The 21,601-nt window shown below is 41.1% G+C and overlaps 1 protein-coding gene across 3 annotated transcripts in view; it reads right to left on the bottom strand.

The window, feature by feature from the left end:
• NAV2 (neuron navigator 2) overlaps positions 1 to 21,601 on the bottom strand; it is a 245,798-nt gene that overhangs the window by 136,601 nt on the left and 87,596 nt on the right. For 2 of the 3 annotated variants that reach the window (XM_074148517.1, XM_074148516.1), the window contains exons 4-6: positions 18,117 to 18,189; positions 8,327 to 8,594; positions 2,138 to 2,295 (exon numbers count right to left, since the gene is read on the bottom strand). In XM_074148517.1, the coding sequence (XP_074004618.1) occupies positions 2,138 to 2,295; positions 8,327 to 8,594; positions 18,117 to 18,189 (499 nt within the window). Of the gene's footprint in view, positions 1 to 2,137; positions 2,296 to 6,642; positions 6,712 to 8,326; positions 8,595 to 18,116; positions 18,190 to 21,601 lie in introns of all 3 variants that reach the window. The other variant, XM_074148515.1, reaches the window with a different exon arrangement.

A 21,601-nucleotide genomic window follows, 5' to 3' on the forward strand; every position in this document is an offset into this window, starting at 1 on the left:
TAAGCCAAAAAAAATTTGTCGAACCAACTGCTTTTGTTTCTCATGGATGCAGACCAACTTTGTGTCATGATTATGTTTTTAACTAAAGTTGAAGTTCAACTTACATAAGCCTTCATTATTTTTTTTTAAGACCATAATTTATGACTGGAAATTTTGACCAGAGCAATATTCTGAGTATTTAATGCAACTTATGTAGGCTGTCAAGCTAAAAAACAACTTTGTTTCTTTCAGTCACTTGTAATATTCATCAGAAGCAGATGATCTTGTATGCTTCTTCAGCAACCACTTTATCTTTCTGAAGAGACGGATTACAACGAGGACTGAGGGTTCATAGAACTGTGTCCCTAAAAGAAGCTGACATTTAAGTTACTCAGTTGACAAATTATTGTTACTTCTCTGTATGTGGGAGGACTTTTTTTTTTTTCTTTCTTCATTTTTTTTTTTAAAACTGAAACCAAGCCTTCCTCACTAAGTAATCTCAGTAAATCAAGAAAAAGCTAAGATAGTTCAAGTTCTTTCTTTAATGCAGCCTAAGAGCTTAGCGCCCATAGGCAGGTAGGGAACATCTAGCCAACCAACACGTGGCTCAGGACCCGACACATCCTGCATCACATCTCCCCAGTCCGGTAGTTCAGGGACATGAGCAAAAGAGGAGAGCATTGACAAGAAGGACGCAGAGGGAGACTAGGGAGATATTACGCAGGAAAACAAGGTTTCACCAGTTCTTCTGCTCATGCCATACCTCGTCAGCTGCTTCTTTTAACTGCAAGCCAGATCGACTTCAGATTTAGAGATGACTACTACATGCTGATGTTACAGTTAAATCATTACCGTTTACATAGCAAACCTTCTAACATAGTAAGCATGGGTTTACCAAGGTAGTATGTTGCTTTATTAGCATATTATGCTAATATATTATAATATGATTATTATATTCAGTTGTGAGTGTAATTTTCTTCTTTTACAAGGTCTGATCAGGGTGATTCAGAACGTCCCTGAAGGATGCTGAGGTCCCTCCATTGCCTCCAACACAAGATGAGGTTTTGGGCTGTTATGGCTAGATGGGGTAATATTCCAAAATCTAATGATACGCAGTCATAGGACAACAGTTTTTAGAGGAGGAAACCCACAATTTCCTGAAAAGAAACAAGCACGAGAACCCCAGGCAAGTTGAACCATACCAGTATTTTTCCCTCAAGCAAAATCCTCATTACTGTTAATAGAAATTAGACACACACAACAAGGAGACTCCAGCCTAAAGGGTGCGACTGCCAAGTCACTGCAAGAAGATCATACTGAAATCCAGTGCTGACCTATCTTCCTAAGTGCAATGACTTCGTTACAGATACAGAATTAGCTGCCAGCCTACGCCAACAATTTGACCGCATCAGAGTGGTTTGCTCATTTCTCCCCAGTCACATCTCCCCAAAACTCCCCTGGGTCAATGCTGCCTTACAGAGCTCAGAGCTACAAACTTGAGCTAATGAATGCTGTCAGATTACCAGTGTAGTGAATGGACACAAAGTCAGTAAACGTCATTCAAAAAAGCAGCACTTCAGACAGAACAGGGTACTTGACATTTCTGATGCACCACCACAGACACAGTTTCACTGCAACCTTTATAAAACCATAACCTGTTCCCGCCTTTGCTATATGATTCTTGAAATTAGATTTAAAGCATGCACTTTTGTAACTTAAAGGATTTTCCACAATAGCAGAGGAAAGGAAAGCAAATGGTACTATTTATCATACAAAAAAGTCGTAGAAACCTTTACTTGCATTTTCCATTCCTGTGAAACTACTCATCAAAATGTCTATTTTTTAATTAATTTACTCCCCCTTATCTGTGTTTGAAGCAAAATGAAAAATACAGGTTTCACGACTGCCAGTTTTTCTTGCAGCTGTTTTTTCCACAGCCGTACCTATAGGACAGCAAGTTACAACTTCAGTTATACTAAAGGAGGACTATACCTTTTTCAAGAAAAGCCAGCTGGTTTTTGTATTGTAAATATCATGTTTTCAACATTTAGCTTTGAGATAGTCTTACAACTCCTGGAGCTCAATGGAAAAGTCACTTTCCCCCAAACAAAGCCACTATTAAGAAAAATCTGAGGATGTCAAAATCACAAGCGCTTACCTTTGTCATTGCTACTTGTTGGTGTCGGAGGGGGAAGTCCAGGCTTGGATTTGTCGTAATTGTTAAAGCTCTGGCTGCGTCGATTGTTGGCACTAATAGAACCACGAGCTTTGGCCTCACTGCCTGCAGTGGACACCCTCGTGGTAGGGCCTGGAAGTCTGATGAAAGAATTACAATACAATTAAATATATTTACAAAGCACTCTGGGAAACAAACTACGGACTACCATGCATAAGCTGGAAAAAAAAAAAAAGATCAATACCACAAATATATATGCATAAGAGTCTTTGTTCTTTTATAATAACAAATTAAAAAAAATCATCCTAGATGAAAAACATATGGCAAACAAGCTACAGTTTGAATTGTTTTACATCAGAACAAATAACTGAGACACATCTCTTCTTAAACCAGATTGCTGGATACTTTATTATATGCTGGACACATAAGGGCTACCCTTATTTTGGAAATTACAATGAGACAGGTCATGGCTGCCTTTTCCCTTGTAGAGAAGCACATCACATCTCTGCTCTGAAAGCTACCAAGCCTAGCAGCCAAGCCCAGCAGAACTTTAACTTGGTTTAATTATTTGAGCCTACAAAAATCACACAAAGCTTAAGTGCCCCCTCTTTGGGCAACCACATTATCAGTGAGCTGGTAAAAACCTCTGGTTTTAACTGGGTCAGCCTCTTCCAGCATTTCCTTACCGTAGCCTGTATTCACAAGATTTACCTGTTCACCTAGAAAAAAAACGTAGTTAGGATTTTGGATTAAATAGACAGGGAGGGATATTACTTTCATGCTTTTCAGGCAAAAGGGGAGGGGGAAGACTTTTCTAAAAAGCCCCAAAGAATTAAGAAAGCCACTGGCATCACATCTCAGAACATTATGTCTGCTTGAGTCCTTCAAAGTCAAAGTTCATGCATAAAGTTTCCATGTTTGTAATGTACTTTGTGCACTAATGAGCACATATTTCTACATTCCAAATAGATGAAATATTAAAAATTCAAAGATTTGGTAGTTGCTTGAAATGCATACTGAAGAGGGTTAGTGAAACAGCTCACTGTTTTGAAAAGCAAGGCCACCACATTAAAAGATACAACCAGTTCCTATCACCTACAGTAGCAATGCAAGGGACCACTCTTTGCCATCTTTCTACTTTCTGTATTGTAGAATCTCTTTAAAACTTCTTTATAGAAACCAGAAAAACTTGAGTTGTCTCAAATAACCTTGTCAATGATAGGCTAAAATGAAGAAGTCCCAGTTGTCAGAGAGAATGGGGATGCAACCGACCAAATCCCCATTGTGGCTATAGGAAGGAAGAGAAGCCAGGAAGGAATCTGGCAGCGCTTCCTAAATAAGCTGACTTCTCTGAGACTAGTGAAGAAATAGGAAATATGAAAAGAAACATGAAGAAAAAAAAAAAAAAAAAAGTCAGAAGCTGCATGCACATGCTTTCAAAGATCAAAAGAGGAGCAAACAGAAGGGCATCATTCAAATACAAAACCAAAAATTAATTTACAAACTCAAACCACCACAGATCTGGCACAGCACATCATGGTTCTGAGGTTGACTTTGCTGAAGCCTTTTAGACAAACCCCTCAATTTATCCAGCCTTTTTCAACACTGGGGGGTGCTAGAAAGTTGTACACACTCATCACTGCAGCAAGGTGTGAACGGGAACACCCCAGAGATGCTTCATCCACCATAGAGGAGACTACACGGGAAAAAGCAGAGGTAAAGTGGCGACAAACACTCTTTCTAACAACTGCTGTTCTTGAGAACTTGGAAGTCACCAAGGTATGTAAGTTCATTAAGAGTTTGTTTGGCTTAATAGGAAAGGAGCTAGATTTCTTACGGGCCGGAAAGATGCACAAGGTACCTCAGCTGAAAGTTTCTACAGGATGATAACCCATTGAGAGTACGGGTCGACCACAGCAGGAAGGCTGCTAGAGCCCCCAGTACTGTGAGGGGAGTTTTCCAGCAGGGTTTGGCAGGAGGAAAGGGATAATGTTCTTGCACCGATGGGTAAGAAAAGGCTCCGCACACAGGCCCACACAGGTTTTGCAAATGTGTCACATTTTAAAATAAACAAAGCTACTCAATCCCTGTGACCACTCAAGAAGTGACAAGTTTTTGATTCAAGACAGTATTGTCACTGCCAGTAACAACATATTGAGCATAAAAAAACCTAAGTGCTAAAAACACTCTTGAAGACATCATCTCTCTTGTATTCTGTCCTGGTTTGAGGTAAAACAGAACTAATTTTCTGTTCAGTAATTTTTCCTTGTTAGCTGGGCCTCTTCTAACTAACTAAACTCTGAAATTAACGGCATATTGTTCAGAAACTGCTCGCTCTCATAGTGATAAGACCTGATAATACCCAGGAATGGTATGCAGAGAGGCCCTTGCTTATACTTATTGCTATAACAACCAAGGTCAGGTAAATTTGTTATTTGCCCCGTTGGAGGGTCGGAAGCGGAAAAGCGTAGAGGGGTCACACCTGTAGGGAGGAGCGGACAGGACAGGTGACCCAAAACTGACCAACAGGGTATTCCATCCCATCTGCATCATGCTCAGTATAAAAGCTGAGGGATCAAAGGGTCATCTCTTTTTTCCTTCAATGGCCGACATCTGAGGAGGACCCTGTCTGTTCGTCTGCCTTTGATCCCGATCCGAGCAATCCTGACTCCAGATCCGGAATCCAGCTCCTGTCCATCACCGAGTCCAGCCTGGGACTTTTCCCTTGTGCCTGCCGGTGACGTGATCATCACCCTGGGAGCTTGATACGGTTTTGTATATACTGTATATATATTTTTTTTTTTTCTTTTCTTTTTTTTTTTTTTTTATTATTTATTATTTCATTATTTATTAATATTTTCATTAAAGTAGTTTAGTTTTTTCTAAACTCATAATTTTTTTTTTTATCTCTTCCTCTCCTCTCTTTTCCTTAGAGGGGGGGGAGGGGCCATCTGTCGCTCTGATTGGTTAATCTGGTCAAAACCACGACATATTCTCACCCCTCCATAGTTTAACTGACTGATTCTAAGTCAGTACCCCGCATTTGGTATTGGGCCAAGGTATTTCATAGCAGTGCCAGTGAAACTTTGGGGAAAAAAATAGGCTCAAGGAGATGTTTCTAGCTTCCTGCTATGAGAGAAAAGGTACTGAGCTTGGAGAATACTCTCCATCACTACTCCTCAGCACCTCTTCTAGGCAAATATGAACTGTCAAGCCATAATTATGATCAACAGAGAATGTGAAAAGGAAACAAGGGACATTTTAACAGGGGTTATAGAATCATAGAATGGTTAGAGTTGGAAGGGACCTTAAAGATTATCGAGTTCCAACCCCCCTGCCATGGGCAGGGACACCTCCACTAGAGCAGGTTGCTCAAAGCCCCATCCAGCCTGGCCTTGAACACCTCCAGGGATGGGGCATCCACAGCTTCCCTGGGCAACCTGTTCCAGTGCCTCACCACCCTCACAGGAAAAAATTTCCTCCTAATATCTAATCTAAATCTCCCCTCTTCCAATTTAAAACCATTACCCCTTGTCCTGTCATTACATCTCCTGACAAAGAGTCCCTCTCCGGCTCTCCTGTAGGCTCCCTTCAGATATTGGAAAGCTGCTGTGAGGTCTCCCCGGAGCCTTCTCTTCTCCAGGCTGAACAACGCCAGCTCTCTCAGCCTGTTGCTGAGAGACAGCCTGTCTCAGCCTGTTACACTGCAGACCTCCACTGTTGTCATAAAAGAAATAAGATGGGGGAAATAAATCCAAATTGTAAAGCAGAACTAACAATATACACAAACTTGCCAAGCCGAATAAAAATCTTAAGTAATAGTACACAAGCTTAGCAAAAATGGTATAGTTTAGCAACGTATAACTATATTAAAATTCCTAGTAAAAGATTTTAATATATAATAATAGTAAAGGTGAACATGATTAATAACCACATTAATAACACAGCAAACCTTATGATCACTTAGATGAGATGGTCATACGAGCTGGCATGCAAGTCATGCTGGGATTCAGGAAAAAAAATTGACTGCAATACTACAAAATCATTTTCAGGGAGATCAGACGTGCTCAGCTTCAGAGCGCTGGGGAGTGCAGGAGCTCTGATGAGACAGACCCACACGGTGCACATGATGCTCTCCTTACTACCTAAGACTCCAGCCTGATGCTAGTTTCAATAATGCAGATATAAATACAAGTAATACAGATGCATACAGTGGGGAGAGAACTCCCAGAACCATGTTTTGTTCTCAAAAGCAAAAGCTCATAAGGACAAGAAAACCAAATTATTTTCTTGCAGGCCAAAGTGCATTCCACACCTTAAGAAAAGAAAAATTTAAAATCCATCGAACACTTCCACGTTTCAGCTGTTTGTGGAAAGCCTGGTTACAAACAAGGAGGTAAATATTTTCAAATGGGAACCCTAAACATGCATCCGGAAGTATTGCCAAAGGATTATTCATGCTTTGCAGAAGATGAAGAAACGCTAACCTAGAAGACTTTTTCTGACCGAGAGTGAATCGGATGATTTTGCTTTGAGATGAGTCCCTGGGAGATGCACTGTATGACAGGAAAGAAAAAGCGGAAGATAACATTGAACAAAGAAACTTTTTTTTTTTTTTTTTTAAGCTGCTGAACTTAGTAATTTCTTTTAGGAAGGAGAGAGTTTTTATCAATTTCACAGGAAAAAAGTTTCCTAAGTATAACTTTATGTCAAAACTACTAAAATTGGAAATCAATTAATTTTTACAGAGCAATGAACATGCAATTCAGCATGCAAACCCCAACTATATTACCCTTTCTCAATCTGTTGCTATATATATTTTTTCTGCAGAATCTGAGCAATTTCATTTTAGTATATACTACAAAAACATGACATTTAAGACCTTCAGGTTAGATTTTTTTAAAATTATTTGAAACCCAGCACAATCCACACGATGGACTGAAAATATCAAAGCAATATTCAAATGGTCCCAGGCATCCTTGCTTATTTTTGACAGAAACGTCGCAGAAATATGTTCAACTACATCTTCGCTTTACAGTAGTTATTTCCTGTAAAAGTTTATACATGTTGTAGAAACACTGTGTTTTTCAGTTATACAAAAATATTGTTTACACACAAAATAAGCAGGATTCATGAAGAAAGACGTAAGCAAAAAAAAAAAGCAGCTCTCGGTAGTCTCACTTGGAAGGCCTCATTTAAACTCTTTATATCCTTCATAAAGCAGCACTTAAGTTAGTGTTCACCTTAATGTGTTATTTTAATGCAAATAAGCCTTAATTTAACTTGAGATATTTAAAAAAAAAAAAGGCAGAAAAAACAAACAAAAAAAAAATATCAAAAACCCAAAAAAGCCCCCCAACCCCCCTTCATACTTTAGTAATTATGCAAATATGGCTTCAGCATTTAATCCTGTCCACTTACCCCTCCTTCCCCCCCCCCCCCAAACCCTCACTCTCTTAGCAGTGGAAGGGTCAGACAAGCAGAAGGCTGTACATGTATTCACGGTGGTACTGCCTTCAGCAATAATTTTTATTCTAATCTGCAAAGAGCACTCATACTACTGAAGACATTCAAGGGACACAGACTTATTTATCTGTGTTCTGATCTAGGAGTGCCAACAAACACCAACTGTGAAATTTTTTTTTCATGTAAGCCAGTAGCTTATTATTTTTTATCAATAAGCCTAGATTTGATTTGGATTCTCAACACATTTTGGATGAGCTCTATTTCTTTTACCACTGCCAGCACCTTCCACTTCTTAGTGAGGACTGAAATTCTTGTCAACTGAGAACCAAAGTTGGTTTTCACCAAAGTATATGTTCTATAATGGCAGTGATATGAGTGCTTTGCGAGTAGAAAGAAGCAAAAGGAATACCGAGAAAAACATTCATATATACTACATTATGGTTACTTGGTCCAGCAGGTATTTTACACCCACTGGACTGCATATTTCCAGCACTGAGAACACATTTAAGAACATTAGTTTTGACTTCCAAAGGCGTGAAGTCAACTGCTACCCAGCATTCCATTTCCAATACACTCTTTATTCTAGAGTAGACCTAATGAAAGATTCTTTGGCTTTTAAAGACCTTTAACAAGAAGAAAAAAAAAAAAAAGAAATAAACAGTGAAAAAAAACCCCACCCAACCAATGTAAAGGAAATGTCCCCACCTGGACTGCATTTCGGGTTGTGCTTTGAACTGATGCTGCGCAGCTGGTGGGGGCTGTTGGCACGGAGTCTGGAGCGAAGCCGGCACCTGCTGCTGTGGTACCCCCACCGGGCACTGGGATGGAGGCCCTGCTTGCTGGGACACTGGGGGAGGCTGCTGGGAGGGATGGTGTTGTGGTTGCTGCTTCTGTGGCTGCTGCTGCTGTTGCTTGTATCGAGATAAACTGAAGAAAAGGCCCAAGATGGCCTTTAGATTCCCATTCCTGATTTCTGCAAGGCAACGGTCAGAAGTCACTCGTCAGCCACCAGTTGTTTCTCTCTGGGAGTACAGCGGGTCAACTTCTGCACTCTTCCTAACACTGCCTGAACTCAGTCCCTTTAGGATATGACATGCTTTCTGCACATCTAATCGGCATTACAGCTGATTACCACTGAGCACCAACTACAAATAACTAACTAATTTCTCCCCTGCGGTGACTGGACGATGCCTTCCATTTCTGCTACGGTCTGTGTGCTAGCGCCAGCGTGCTTAAAAGAATAGTTTCTTTAAACTAAAGTAACTAAAGAACGCCCCAAAACAAAAAAACTCTACAAACTTATTAACAACGGCACACTGTAAATGATTTTTCAGTCCTAAATCTGCACAAGGAAGAGAAACTACTCAGTTATCATGCAGTATTATATCATTTCTGGAATACCAGACTAATTGTTTCCACTAAGAAAATCTGATGCAAGTTTTGCATTAGAAAATATGATTATTGGGTGAAACAGCTGTATTGAAACAGGTAATTACCAGTTTGTTGCTACCCCAAAGCAGATAAAGAATAGATACCCAATATACTTAAAGATAGCTTGACAGTGAACGTACAGACATTTCAATTCCTAAAAGTCATCCTGTTCTTCTATGCAGTATCAAATGTGAAAATGTAAAACCTAACAGAAATACAGAGATAAAGACATGCATTTAACAGCTGTATCATAATCAATATGCAAGAGGGCCGATTCAGTCTTGCAGACAACCTGGAGAATGTGCCGCAATTTAATTATTTAGCAAGTTTAATTTCCTAAATTAAAACAGTGAATTAAGAAAGCTACATCAAGCAGCTGAACTTCTGCATGCACTATATAGACCACAAGCTAATGAAACTCAGCGTTGCCCTGTGCCTTTTCAATCCCCCTACGTGGATTAGTACAAGAGGAAAAGAAAAGGACGTGTGTATAAGCACAAAAGTGAGAATCAGAACTTTAATTTCTGTTCTCAGTTCTGGCTGAAACGTTGCTCCGACTCTGCAACGGGCCCTGCTCTATCCTTTACTCCATCTCCCAGCCACGTTCCTGCTCACGTTGCTCACCTTTGCTGCGTAACAAGCTTCCGTCATTAACACCAAGCTTTTTACCGAGCAAATCTCAGGCTCACGGCTTAAAAATTTTGCTCCCCTTTCTACGCCAGCTTCCAGCTTTGGTCTCCTTGTCTACCTGCACCTCAATCTACCTTTTCTTCCTAGCCACTAATCTCATTTCTTTTCTTCTTTCATGTTGCTTTGGCCCATGCCCATCTCCTTAACAACTCTTCAACCTTATCTAAGTGGTCCTGGTCATTACCCAGACCCAGGACACTCCTTTGCTTTCCTCTCCTACTTCTTGACTAAATTTCCTTACCTTTTTTTGACTCTCTGCAGTCTAGCCCCTCTCCACCAGTGCTCTTTCCCATCACTACCCCTGTTCCCTTGTTTAATTGATTATCAATCCCAGGGCCCTTTAGCAGCCATTTTCTGTCTTCTTTTGTTTTCTTCGCCAATTTTAGTCTCGTCCTGGACACTGGGGTCCCAATGAATCCTGCCTGTTTCCCCTTTTCCGAGTCCACTCCTGCTCCCATGCAGTATCATGCCACAAACCCAGCCTCTTCCTGCTGCCACCAGCATCTGCATCAGGCAGGTTCCTCCTCTCATCTGCCTGACAGGGAGGACACAGGATAGAAGTAGACAATAAAGTGAAACAGATACAAAAGTCAAAAAAAGCACAGTAAAAAGGACCTCTTTATCTTCAGTAAAGAAATCAAGTTACTCATGGGAATTGTAAGGAAAGTAGCACTTAATCACAGGCCAACGCATAACTAAACAGACCCAGAGGCACTGGGAAGCTTAACTGCACAAACGTGGACCAGAAGATAAAAGAAATTACCATGGGTCTGCATGTTTAAACTTAGCAAAGCTATACATAATTGGAAAAGAGGACTTGATTCCCATGTGTAGTGAGAGGCAATTATAACAATAACCCCACCCAAAACCTGTTGTTTTCTATATCTGTCTGTCTGCTGCTGTATTTATTAGAAAAAAAAACTGCTTTTGACACTTTTGTAAGGTGACCAAAAAGTAATAATCAAAAGAAAAACACCCTTAATGAGTTTCAAAAGCAGCAGTCTCTTTCTCTCTGGGTTTTAAGCAAAATATCTAAAATGGGACTTTCAGAGGCAGTTTTGTTTCTCTTATCTTACAGACTGACTGAGGTAATTCACCTGGCAGTTTGCCCCTGCACTTTGCACAAAAAGAGTATTTCAAAGAGTACTTCAACCTCACTGCACTCTGCCCATCAGTGCTGTCTCAACTGCTTCCTGCTTTAAGTCCCCTCCAGTCCATGCATCAGCTTAAAAATGCATATTAACCTAAATAAGGACAGGCACGTCACCCACCTCTTTTAAATTTGGAGCCCAAAATGACTCGTCTTGTATATTTGAAACAAACACTCTAAACATTTGGAAGGAAACTGGAATTTGGTTTTCCAGAGAATCCCCACAAATCTACCCTTTGGAAATTTCCATCCTAGAGTTATTTCCCTCGCTGCTTATTTCACCTACAGCTGGAACTTCCACCACTGTGGCTTGCCAATCACCCTTCTCTGTCTTCACAAAAATACACTAGAATTGGTGGAAATTAAAAAAAAAAAAAAAAAATAAAATCAATTCAGGACAAAGAAAAGGTAAAGAAAAGAAAGGTCTGCTGGATAGATTACTAGGGAAATGTCATTATGTGATTCCTCTAACATTTGCGAATGAAATTTTTGCAAATCACAAACTACTCATTGTGTACAAAATACACATCAAAGCAAACCAATGAAGAAGAAAAATTGTCCATCACTTATTTAGTCAAGCTTGTTTGCATCTGCTTCTGCAAAGCTTATTTTGTGTCTGATTCTGTAAAGCACGTGGGACTAGAAAAATCAGAACTAGTTTACACGGACTAGACTGGTTAGCCAAACTGGCTAGCAGGAGTACAAATTAAGAATCGCTGCAGATTTCTTATCTTGCATCTATCCTGCCAGAAAACAGGGCTGTCATATATATGTACCATTCACCCTTAAATACAGTAGGCGTCTGCTTCCATCACTTTGCACTAGCCTCTTCTGGCTGACCACTGAGGGGTCTTGCATGCAGTCCCCATCAATCCTTCTTAGTTCATTTAAGAAGTGAGACAAGACAGTCTGCTGAGCAGAACAAAAAAGCAGGAAATTCCATCCATAGTGAATGATGGGAAAGGAGAGAAAGGGCCAAAATAACCACAAGTGTGTCTGAATTTAAGACAAAATGGTGAGGTGTAGATACACTTCACAGTCGATCCAAGATACATCATGAAGCAGAGACAGGCTCAACCTCAGTCAGCATATGCTCTAGGGTGACGGGGCTCCAAGCTGACTTGAGGGATCCAAAGCTACCAAAACAGCTCTGGGATGAACTTTGTAGACTCTGCTGAGAAATGTGATCTGATTATGAACAATACTGAGAACTTCATAGAAACGAGGCAGGGAAACGCAAGGAGGAATTAACTCCCACCAGACACACTAGATCTGCAGGCATTTTTTGAGTTATTAAATAGCAATTTTTGGAAGACTGTACATAACCGTACTCAATGTGGTATCATTAAAATTTGGCAGCATGCTAAGTGCCCTACTTGGGTACATTGAAAATAGTGCTGTGGGATATTTGTCCTGCGTAAACAAAAATTCAACCTTGACAACCAGAAAGGACATAAAAGATCTAAAATGGATGAACCGCAGAGTGTGCACACTGAAATTCATTTACCTACAGAAGCAAGAATGTCACTTTTGAGGCAAAAGTCTAAGCTGAATCGTGGTTGTTCCAAAGTCTAGTGAGAAGGTTTCTTTCACCACTTTATGGTTTCATGATTTGCTCAGCTGATCGTTATCCAGCTAATCTGTTACCCAGAAGAGGTGCAGCTGCTATCTATGACACCAATTTGAGTTTCTGCTGCACATTATATATATATATATGCTCCACTATAACTGAAGACATGGTACGTGATCACCTAAGGAATCTGGAGATATACAAGTCCATGGGACCTGACGAAATACATCCCAGAGTCCTGAAGGAACTGGCTGATGAAGTTGCAAAGCCACTTTCCATGATATTTGAAAAGTCATGGCAGTCAGGTGAAGTCCCTGCAGACTGGAAGAAAGGAAACATCACCCCCATTTTTAAAAAGGGAAGAAAGGAGGACCCTGGGAACTACTGACCTGTCAGCCTCACCTCTGTGCCTGGGAAGATCATGGAGCAGATCCTTCCGGACGCCATGCTTGGGCACATGGAGGACAGGGGGATGATTCAGGACAGCCAACATGGCTTTACTAGGGGCAGGTCCTGCCTGACTAACCTAGTGGTCTTCTATGATGGACTAGGTCAGTAGATAATGGACAACCTATGGATGTGATCTATCTGGACTTCTGTAAGGCCTTTGACACGGTCCCCCATGACATCCTGCTCACCAAACTGGGGAGATACGGATTTGATGGGTGGACTGTTCAGTGGATAAGGAATTGGCTGGATGGTCGCACCCAGAGAGTGGTACTCAGTGGCTTTAAGTCCAGATGGAGAGCAGTGACAAGTGGTGTCCCTCAAGGGTCTGTGCTGGGACCGGTACTGCTCAACATTTTTATCAATGATATAGACAGAGGGATGGAGTCCACCATCAGCAAGTTTGCAGATGACACCAAGCTGTGTGGTCTTGTCGATACACCAGAGGGATGGGATGTCATCCAGAGGGACCTGGACAGGCTGGAGAGGTGGGCTCAAGTAAACCTCATGAGGTTCAACAAGAGCAAGTGCAGAGTTATGCACCTGGGCCAGAACAATCCTCGGTATCAATACAGACTGGGGGATGAGGTATTAGAAAGCAGCCCTGAGGAAAGGGACTTGGGGGTGCTGATGGATGAGAAGCTGGACAGGAGCAGGCAGTGTGCACTGGCAGCCCAGAAGGCCAATCACATCCTGGGCTGCATCAAGAGATGTGTTGCCAGCAGATCCAGAGAAGTGATTCTGCCACTTTGCTCTGCTCTGGTGAGACCTCACCTGGAGTACTGTGTGCAGGTCTGGAGCCCTCAATATAAGAAGGACATGGACCTGATAGAGAGGGTCCAGAGGAGGGCCATGAAAATGATCAGGGGGTTGGAGCACCTCTGCTACGAGGACAGGCTGAGGGAGCTGGGGTTGTTCAGCCTGGAGAAGAGGAGGCTCTGGGGAGACCTAATAGCAACCTTCCAGTACCTGAAGGGGGCCTACAGGAAGGCTGGGGAGAGCCTGTTTACAAAGGCCGGCAATGACAGAACAAGGGGTAATGGCTTTAAACTGGAAAAAAGCAGATTTAGATTAGACATTAGGAATAAGTTCTTTACCATGAGGGTGGTGGAGCACTGGAATAGGTTGCCAAGGGAGGTGGTTGAGGCCCCTTCCCTGGAGACATTCAAGGTAAGGCTCGACGAGGCCCTGGGCAACCTGGTCTAGTTGGGGGTGTCCCCCGCTGACTGCGGGGGGGTCGGACTAGATGACCTTTGAAGGTCCCTTCCGGCCCAGAGGATTCTATGATTCTATGATTTATGTTCTCCATAATCCTCAGAATCTTGGCCGCGAGGAGATATTGTGTGAAGGAGGGCAATCTTAGCTGAGCAGCTGCAATTCCAGGAGTCTGAAATCCAGCTTGGGGTGGAAACAAGTTTAAAAGCATGGGTATGGAGAGACAGCTCAAAGTGATGGACAATAAAAAAACTGCAGCAAGAAGAGCAAAGAATTTTCCAGCAACTCCATAGTTTTCTTTAGTAACTACAAATGCAGAATTTAGGATTTAAGGATCTTTGAGAAGGGAATGACATTTTGGCTCCGCGTTGCTGGGGAAGGCCTCTCTCTAACACAGAATGGTCATCCACAGATCCTTAGCATTTTCATCGCATCAATCAATACAAAGAGGCTACATCTAAGTGGCATGCACATATCGAAGCAGGATTTTTTAATATTGGAAGGATACGACATATGAAGTCCCAAATTATTTCAAGATTTAGGAGTCATCCAAATGCCGGCTTTGAATCACTGGCTTCCCTCCACACTAAAACTGCACTATTGAAAAATACGTGTTCTCAAGCAACCCAGGAGAGACTTCAATGTTTATTCCCATTTGGAAGCAATCACAATCTTCTACTTCCTCCTAGATGAAGATCTGCCAGTGAAGTAAACAAAGTTATTTGCAGTTGACCTAGCGGGTCTTGGCAACTTGTGCACAAACACTGGCTTGTTTGGTTATAGCACACGTCATTTTAAGTGATTCTGTGTTCTCTTTGGTTCAGTTTCCCCCTCCTTCCTCAGCACAGTTAAGAAGTGACCAAGAACAGAAACTGAATTTATTGTTGAATTCAAGTCTTTTAACTTCATTTATATAAAGTGTTCCTGCTCTCCCCCTGTGTAGCTGTCACTCTTTTCCTTCAATACCAGTGATGGAGCCAGTAAATATTCTCATTCCTATGTTGGCAGCAAACATTACTGCTCTCGTCTTAGCTTCTGTATGATTTAATATGTTAATTCCTAGACAGAGTAAAAGAAAGGAAGAAATACAAAATCAGCAGAAGCCATGGGATAACCTACATCCTGCTGAGTCTGCCTTGTGATTTGGCGGGAGAGCAACGAACATTAATCATGCTGTCCCTTCCCCAGTGTGAACAACACTACACTGCCAACTTTGCACACTGAGCCAGTCCTCCCATCAACTAATCTGCTATTTTTCTTAGACTTTGCATCATATCAAGACAGGTAAATAATGTGAAATTTATTATATTTTTAAAATATTTACCTATCACGTCAAGGTCGAAATTGGCTTTTACAAATTGCATTTTCTTTTTAACCATTTCCTGGTAAACAAACTTTCTGCTGCTAGGAGTTTCAGCTCATACTTTCTTTTCTTAACATGAGAATCCTCCTGATTATAACTGAGCTATTGATGCATAAAATGCAGGCAAATATTTGTTATTGGTGTTCTAACCAGCTAAAGGATACACCACAGAAAAATACAGCTAACCTTCATCCCCTTCTTCTCCTCCTAGTTGTGGTGACAGCAGGTTAGAACAATGTGTAATAAATATCTGCTACTTTGCTTTCCGCACTTATGAACCACCTCAAACTTAGTGAAATTACATTTCAAATACACATTTTCAAGTGGCTTGTAAGATCTCAGAGACTAGGATGAGGTAGGGGTCTTCTTTTCAAGGACAGCGAGGAATTCTTTAAGCTATTTTCCAAATTGTCAAAATGTAATTTTAAATTGTAACTTTTAACAACAATTTTTAAAAAATTAATAGCTTTATTGTTATGGAAGTTTTTATGCTTTTGTAATATTTTTAAAATGTAACATACATATGTAAAACGTGTACATGATGGTTTCACCATAAAGTTAATCCACAGCGGTTATCTGGCCTACATCTCATAAACATAATTTACCATCAATATGGGAAAGTGTGTTTCAGCTAAGACCTCAAATCATGGTCATAAAGTGCACGGTGCCGGGTTTTGGGTTTGTGACTGAAGCAGCGTCAATAAGGTGCCAGTGTTTTGGCTATTGCTGAGCAATACTTGTGCAGTATTAAGGCCTTCTCTTTTCCCTACAGTCTACCCTCAGCGTGAAGGCTGGGGGTGGGCAAGAAGGTGGGAAGGGACACAGGACAGCTTACTCAACTGAGAGAAGGGATATCCCACGCCATATAACCTCGTGCTCAGTAACAAAGACTGAGGTGGGTGGCGGGAAGATGCTGGGGAGGTAGCCATTGCTTGGAAGCTGGCTGGCATCTGTCTACTTGTGGGAGGTGGTGATTGCCTTTGCATTACTTGTTTTGCTTTTCTCTTCCTGTTTCCTCACTCACTAAACTATCTTTAGCTTGACCCATGCAGTGTCCAGTTCTGGGCTCCCAAGTTCAAGGACAGGGAAGTACTGGAGAGAGGCCAGCAGAGGGCTACAAAGATGATCAAAGGAAGAGAGCACCTCTCTGATGAGGAAAGGCTGAGAGACATGGGTCTGTTTTGCCTGGAGAAGACTGAGAGCAGATCTCATCAATATCTAAAGGGTGGGTGTCAAGAGGATGGGGTCAGGCTCTTCTCAGATGTGCCCGGTGACAGGACAAGGCGCAACGGGCACAAGCACAAACGTTGTTCCGTTCCTGGAACACAGGAAATTCCATCTCAGTATGAGGAAAAACTTCTTTAAGGGTGCCAGAGCACTGGAACAGGCTGCCCACAGAGGTTGTGGAGTCGTCGTCTCTGGAGATATTCAAAACCTGCCTGGATATCTTCCTGTCCAGCCTGGTCTAGGTGAACCTGATTTGGCAGAGAGAGTGAACTAGATGATCTCCCCAAAGGTCCCTAACAACCCCAACCGTTTTGCGATTCCATGATTTTCTCACTTTTGCCCTTCCTAGTCTCTCCAGTGTTTAGCTGCTGGCCAGGGTCAGCCCACTGGACCTCCACATCCTTTGTCGCCTGCATTGTTTGAGCTATAGGATTCCTTCAGAGGAAGAAAACACAGCTTTAAACATACAGGCAATTAAGTTACACAAGTAAACGTACGTGCATGATTTGATGATATAACCTCTTCCTAAAAAACTAAGTTTGCAACGAGTTGTCAAATCTAACTTAAAAGTCTCACCTGATGCCACGCATCCAGTTATTTGTTCTGTGAAGCATACAGCATACTCAAAGAACCCAATTGCTTTTCCAGCGTATTTAAATGAAAGTACAAGTGAAAACTGGTGCTGAGGATGGCAGAAACCTGTTTGATCACTTTGTAAGATGGCAGTTAAACAGCTTCTGAGCCAAAAGGTACCTACCATACATCCTGACATATATCATGGACTGGCATAAAGGAATACAGTATGCTGAGTCACATTTGGGTTTCAGAAAAATTCTGGTGCTCTTCAAAAGCAGAGTGATTAATTAGAAGTCAAAATTTCTTTTTCTTTTTTTTGTTTTGGTTCAAAACATTTGTATCTTATTGTTTCGTGCATTTGGAAACAATTTTTTTTAAAGAATCTTTCTTTAAAAAAAAATAAAAGAAAGGAGGATGCTTCTTCAGGTAAAAGAATAATTGAAGAATGGGGAAATAAATTTCTCTCTCCAAAGGTAAACAACTGCCAGCAGTTCACTTTAAATGCCTGTAAAATCTACACTCTGATCAATGTGCCAATTATAGAACTCAGATGAGAAATTTCTGGTTTTTAACAGAAAGAAACCAAGAAGTGACTGAATTCTAATTTGGTCTCTGATTATTTTTTTAAGTCAGCTGTGTGAAGATTAGATATATATTTTACCTACCTTTCATACTGACACGGGGAAAAAAAAAAAAATGAGTAAAGACTGTCAAAAGTTTAAATTATCCTTATTACTTTAACCTTCCATTACACTCCATGTGCTGGTTACAATCACAAGCAATAACTCAGGTTGCTCGTTTAAAATGAAATTTTAAATTGACTCACCTTCTGCTGACAGCCCCTGTATGTTAACCCCCTTGGCAGCCAAGAAACTCAAGCATGCATCTATGTTTTCAATCTGTTCAAGAACAAACAAGAAAGAAAAAAAAAAGAGACACAAAAGAAAAAGCATTGTAATAATCATTTACTTTCATCTCCCGCCACCATTTATTACACTCGATCTTTGAATCACATAAAAAGTCCCTTTGCTCATTATGTGGGAAACCATAATATGAAACCTCCTCAGTTACCAAGGTCCTAGACTGATCGAGTATTATGTGTGACAGGGCTCCCTGTTATTTGTACTTGCATGAAGCAAGTTATTCAATACTCTAGCCATGAAAAAGGATCACTTCATATCTTACTAAAGGGTCAAGGATATTACGCCAGGATTTTTAACCTACAGTAAGTATAACAAACATGAAACCGAAAATAAACAAGGAGGCCACATTTGCTTGAGAAGGCAGATTGCCACTTGCTCTTAAGTTGACAGCTGGCACAAGTTTCCAGCCACAAAAGCAGTCAAATATAAAAACCCGTAACTGGAAACCTCAGCTGGAATCCAAAAAATGCTCACTCGCAACATCCTCCGCGTGTCAGAAATGACAGATATCGCTAGTTGCTCACTGTGGGGCAAATCCTGCCCTTCAGAGAGATGGCACAGCAGTACTCAATTGCACGGTATAAAATGAATTTTGATCAGGTAGTGTCTTCTGCACCACAGGTCTGACTGTTAGCGACTACAGCTGCTATACACAGACTGCATTCAAATCCTGCCTAACAAAGTAAACTCCAGAAGGGCTGGATGAGTTAGGCATTCTTCCCCCTGTATCTCAACATTACAATAGAACTTGCAGTAGCTTCACACCTACTTGCCCACCAAGCTACCACCAAAGCTCTGCCGTCATATGCTGAAGACACAGAGAGACGCCAGCTCCCCCAAACCACAGCACTTCTATGCAGAAGCCTACCCTTAGACACCTCGAGAAGCTGCAAAAGAACAACATTTTAGGAAATACCATGTGTTTCATGTGTGGTTATGCAGAAGACACTTGCATATACCACTCAGCAATTTTTGCTTTTATCGTGGTAATCAGTAAGTGATAAAATAAGGTCTCTATGTTTGAACATCATGCAAACATTAATTTATTGATTCCAAAAGCATCACAACCAACCAATGCTTTCACTTTACAGATAAGGAAGTAGACAGACGCCAAGCCCCACACTCACTATCACATAACTACCTTTCTTCTGTGAAGTTTGGAGACATCAAAAAGGAATGTGAAAGATCCAGCTTCCCTGTCAGCTCTTGCCTGCCCTCGAAAAAATATACAAGCGAGGGCTGTGTGGCATTCTGGAGGCTGAGATCCCAGCCCCTGACCTGTGCTTCCCGATCTTCTCAAGGTAATAAAAAAGTACAAGGGAAGGTGCCAGAAAACCTCTAGCAAGGTACTTTCATTTATTGTCTATAACAATAAAAACATTCTCTTCTATCAGGGGAAAAAAAAAAAAAGTTATTGGCATTACCTAACTGTGATTTCAACAATTATAAACACTGACATACTCAAAACTTTTATCAACCTCATTATACTTTGAGATACACTATATCAAAGTTTACAAAATATGTAGTGTTATGTACTTCCAAACCCAGAGAGATACCAAAGAATACATTTCCTGTAATGTTCAGACCTCAAGTTTGTAGCAGGGTGAAGTTCAAAGGTTCATTTATCCACAGTTCAATATGACACGACAGCCAATCTCTACTCATTTCCTTCATCAGTGCTCAACAGCCCTTTCAAGTTTTCAACACGGCTCTTTTATTGAGGTCGTTTGGGACTTTGCCGGAGAGCCAAAGTTTACCTTTTCAAGAATAAATACCACACAAAAGCATCAATCCATTTCTACCACCTACACTTAACAAGTCTTCATCATTTCAAGAGCATTTCCAGTCTTCCACAGCTGTGTGTAGATTTCTCCTCTCCTAATAAGATTACTTAGGTTAGTGAGTAAAGATAAGCAGTATCTCGTCTCAGCTGAGCAACTCAAAGCAGCTCTTTCAGTCCCGCTTTGCTTCTTTTCCCAGGTCCCTCATCTTTGTTCAACTCTCCTTTAGGACAGAGCAACCACAGGATTAAGATTTACTTCTGGGTAGCAAGTTCCTCATCCGTGCCTTCATTCTTGGTGCTACAGAGTCGTCCTTGCCGGCTTCCTAATCTCATGCTCATCACAAAGCCGATTCAGATTCAAAGAAACCCCTTTAAAATCACTACCGCCTCTTCCCTGGGACAAAACCACAGTTTTTAAGAGAGCCATCTAATTAAGCTAAACGGCTCCCATGCCTGGATTGATGGATGACTCCCCAGCAGAGCACTAATGCTCGAGGTGTGTATCTGGAACACAAGTTGAGTGACCTGGGGGGTACACCTTGCTGCATCAGATATAATGCCTGGTTAAAGGCTGTAAGAAGCAGGGGCTTTTTGGTGCTATGTTGATGAAATAGAATAAGGGGGAAAAATATACAGCAATATAAAATACAGAAAAAAGACTGCAGGAAGTGGACTACCAAAAATCTATGATTTTAGATAGATTTACATATGATTACATATTTTACATATGATTTTACGTTCAAGAACTCTTAAGAATCTAAACACTATAGAAACAGGAAAATAACATATTTCAGTACTTAAAACCAGGCATGATGAAATAAAGAAGTAATAACAGAGGCTTGCAAAAGCAAACTTTTTACATTCAGAAAATAAAGTACTATGATAAGATCTTACAGCACTGCACATTGGAATTCACTAAAAAAAAAATACAACTGAAGGACAAAAAAGCATCAAAGATTCTGTTAACGTTTACACAGTGTCATCTGTGATAGTAACATCGTCACATGGCAGAATGACAAGAATGTGAGCAATTAGTTGAAGGAAAAATACAGGCCAAAAAGGAAAGCAGAGAGAAATCTGGGGAAATTCAAGAAGAAAGTGAAACGCAGAACGCAGGTCTATAGCTGAAATGATTGAAACTTAGTGTTGATAGAAATGCAGAGTGCTTCCCACACAATGATTGGCTGGTGGCCCACATAAGAGCGATTTGTGAATGCTATCCAGCTCCAGTGGAAATGGGCTCACGCTCACTTGGTCTCATAAGAAGCAAAAGTCCTGAATGCTCAACCAGGGAGCTGTCTTCTACCCCCTTCCCGAGGTCCTAAGAATGAAAACAGTGATTGTTGGGATGTATTGGGATGCAGCCACTGATTTTTCCCATCATAAAAACTGAAGGCAAGAAAGCTATCAAAATCTTCACATGTCAAACAGCTTAAGGTGTGAACACTATTTTGTGGCCAATGGCCTGAGTGGAGAACCCTACGCTTGGTTGAATTAAGTCTAATGCATCAGAAATCATGTGGCCTGTTTAAAGAGATGAGTTTCCAAGTGTAACATTTAATGAATTTTACCTATAAAAGCTCCAAGGATGGATTTTGACTCCAG

The sequence above is a fragment of the Numenius arquata genome, chromosome 6 (genome assembly GCF_964106895.1).
Source record: "Numenius arquata chromosome 6, bNumArq3.hap1.1, whole genome shotgun sequence".
NCBI lineage: Eukaryota > Metazoa > Chordata > Aves > Charadriiformes > Scolopacidae > Numenius > Numenius arquata.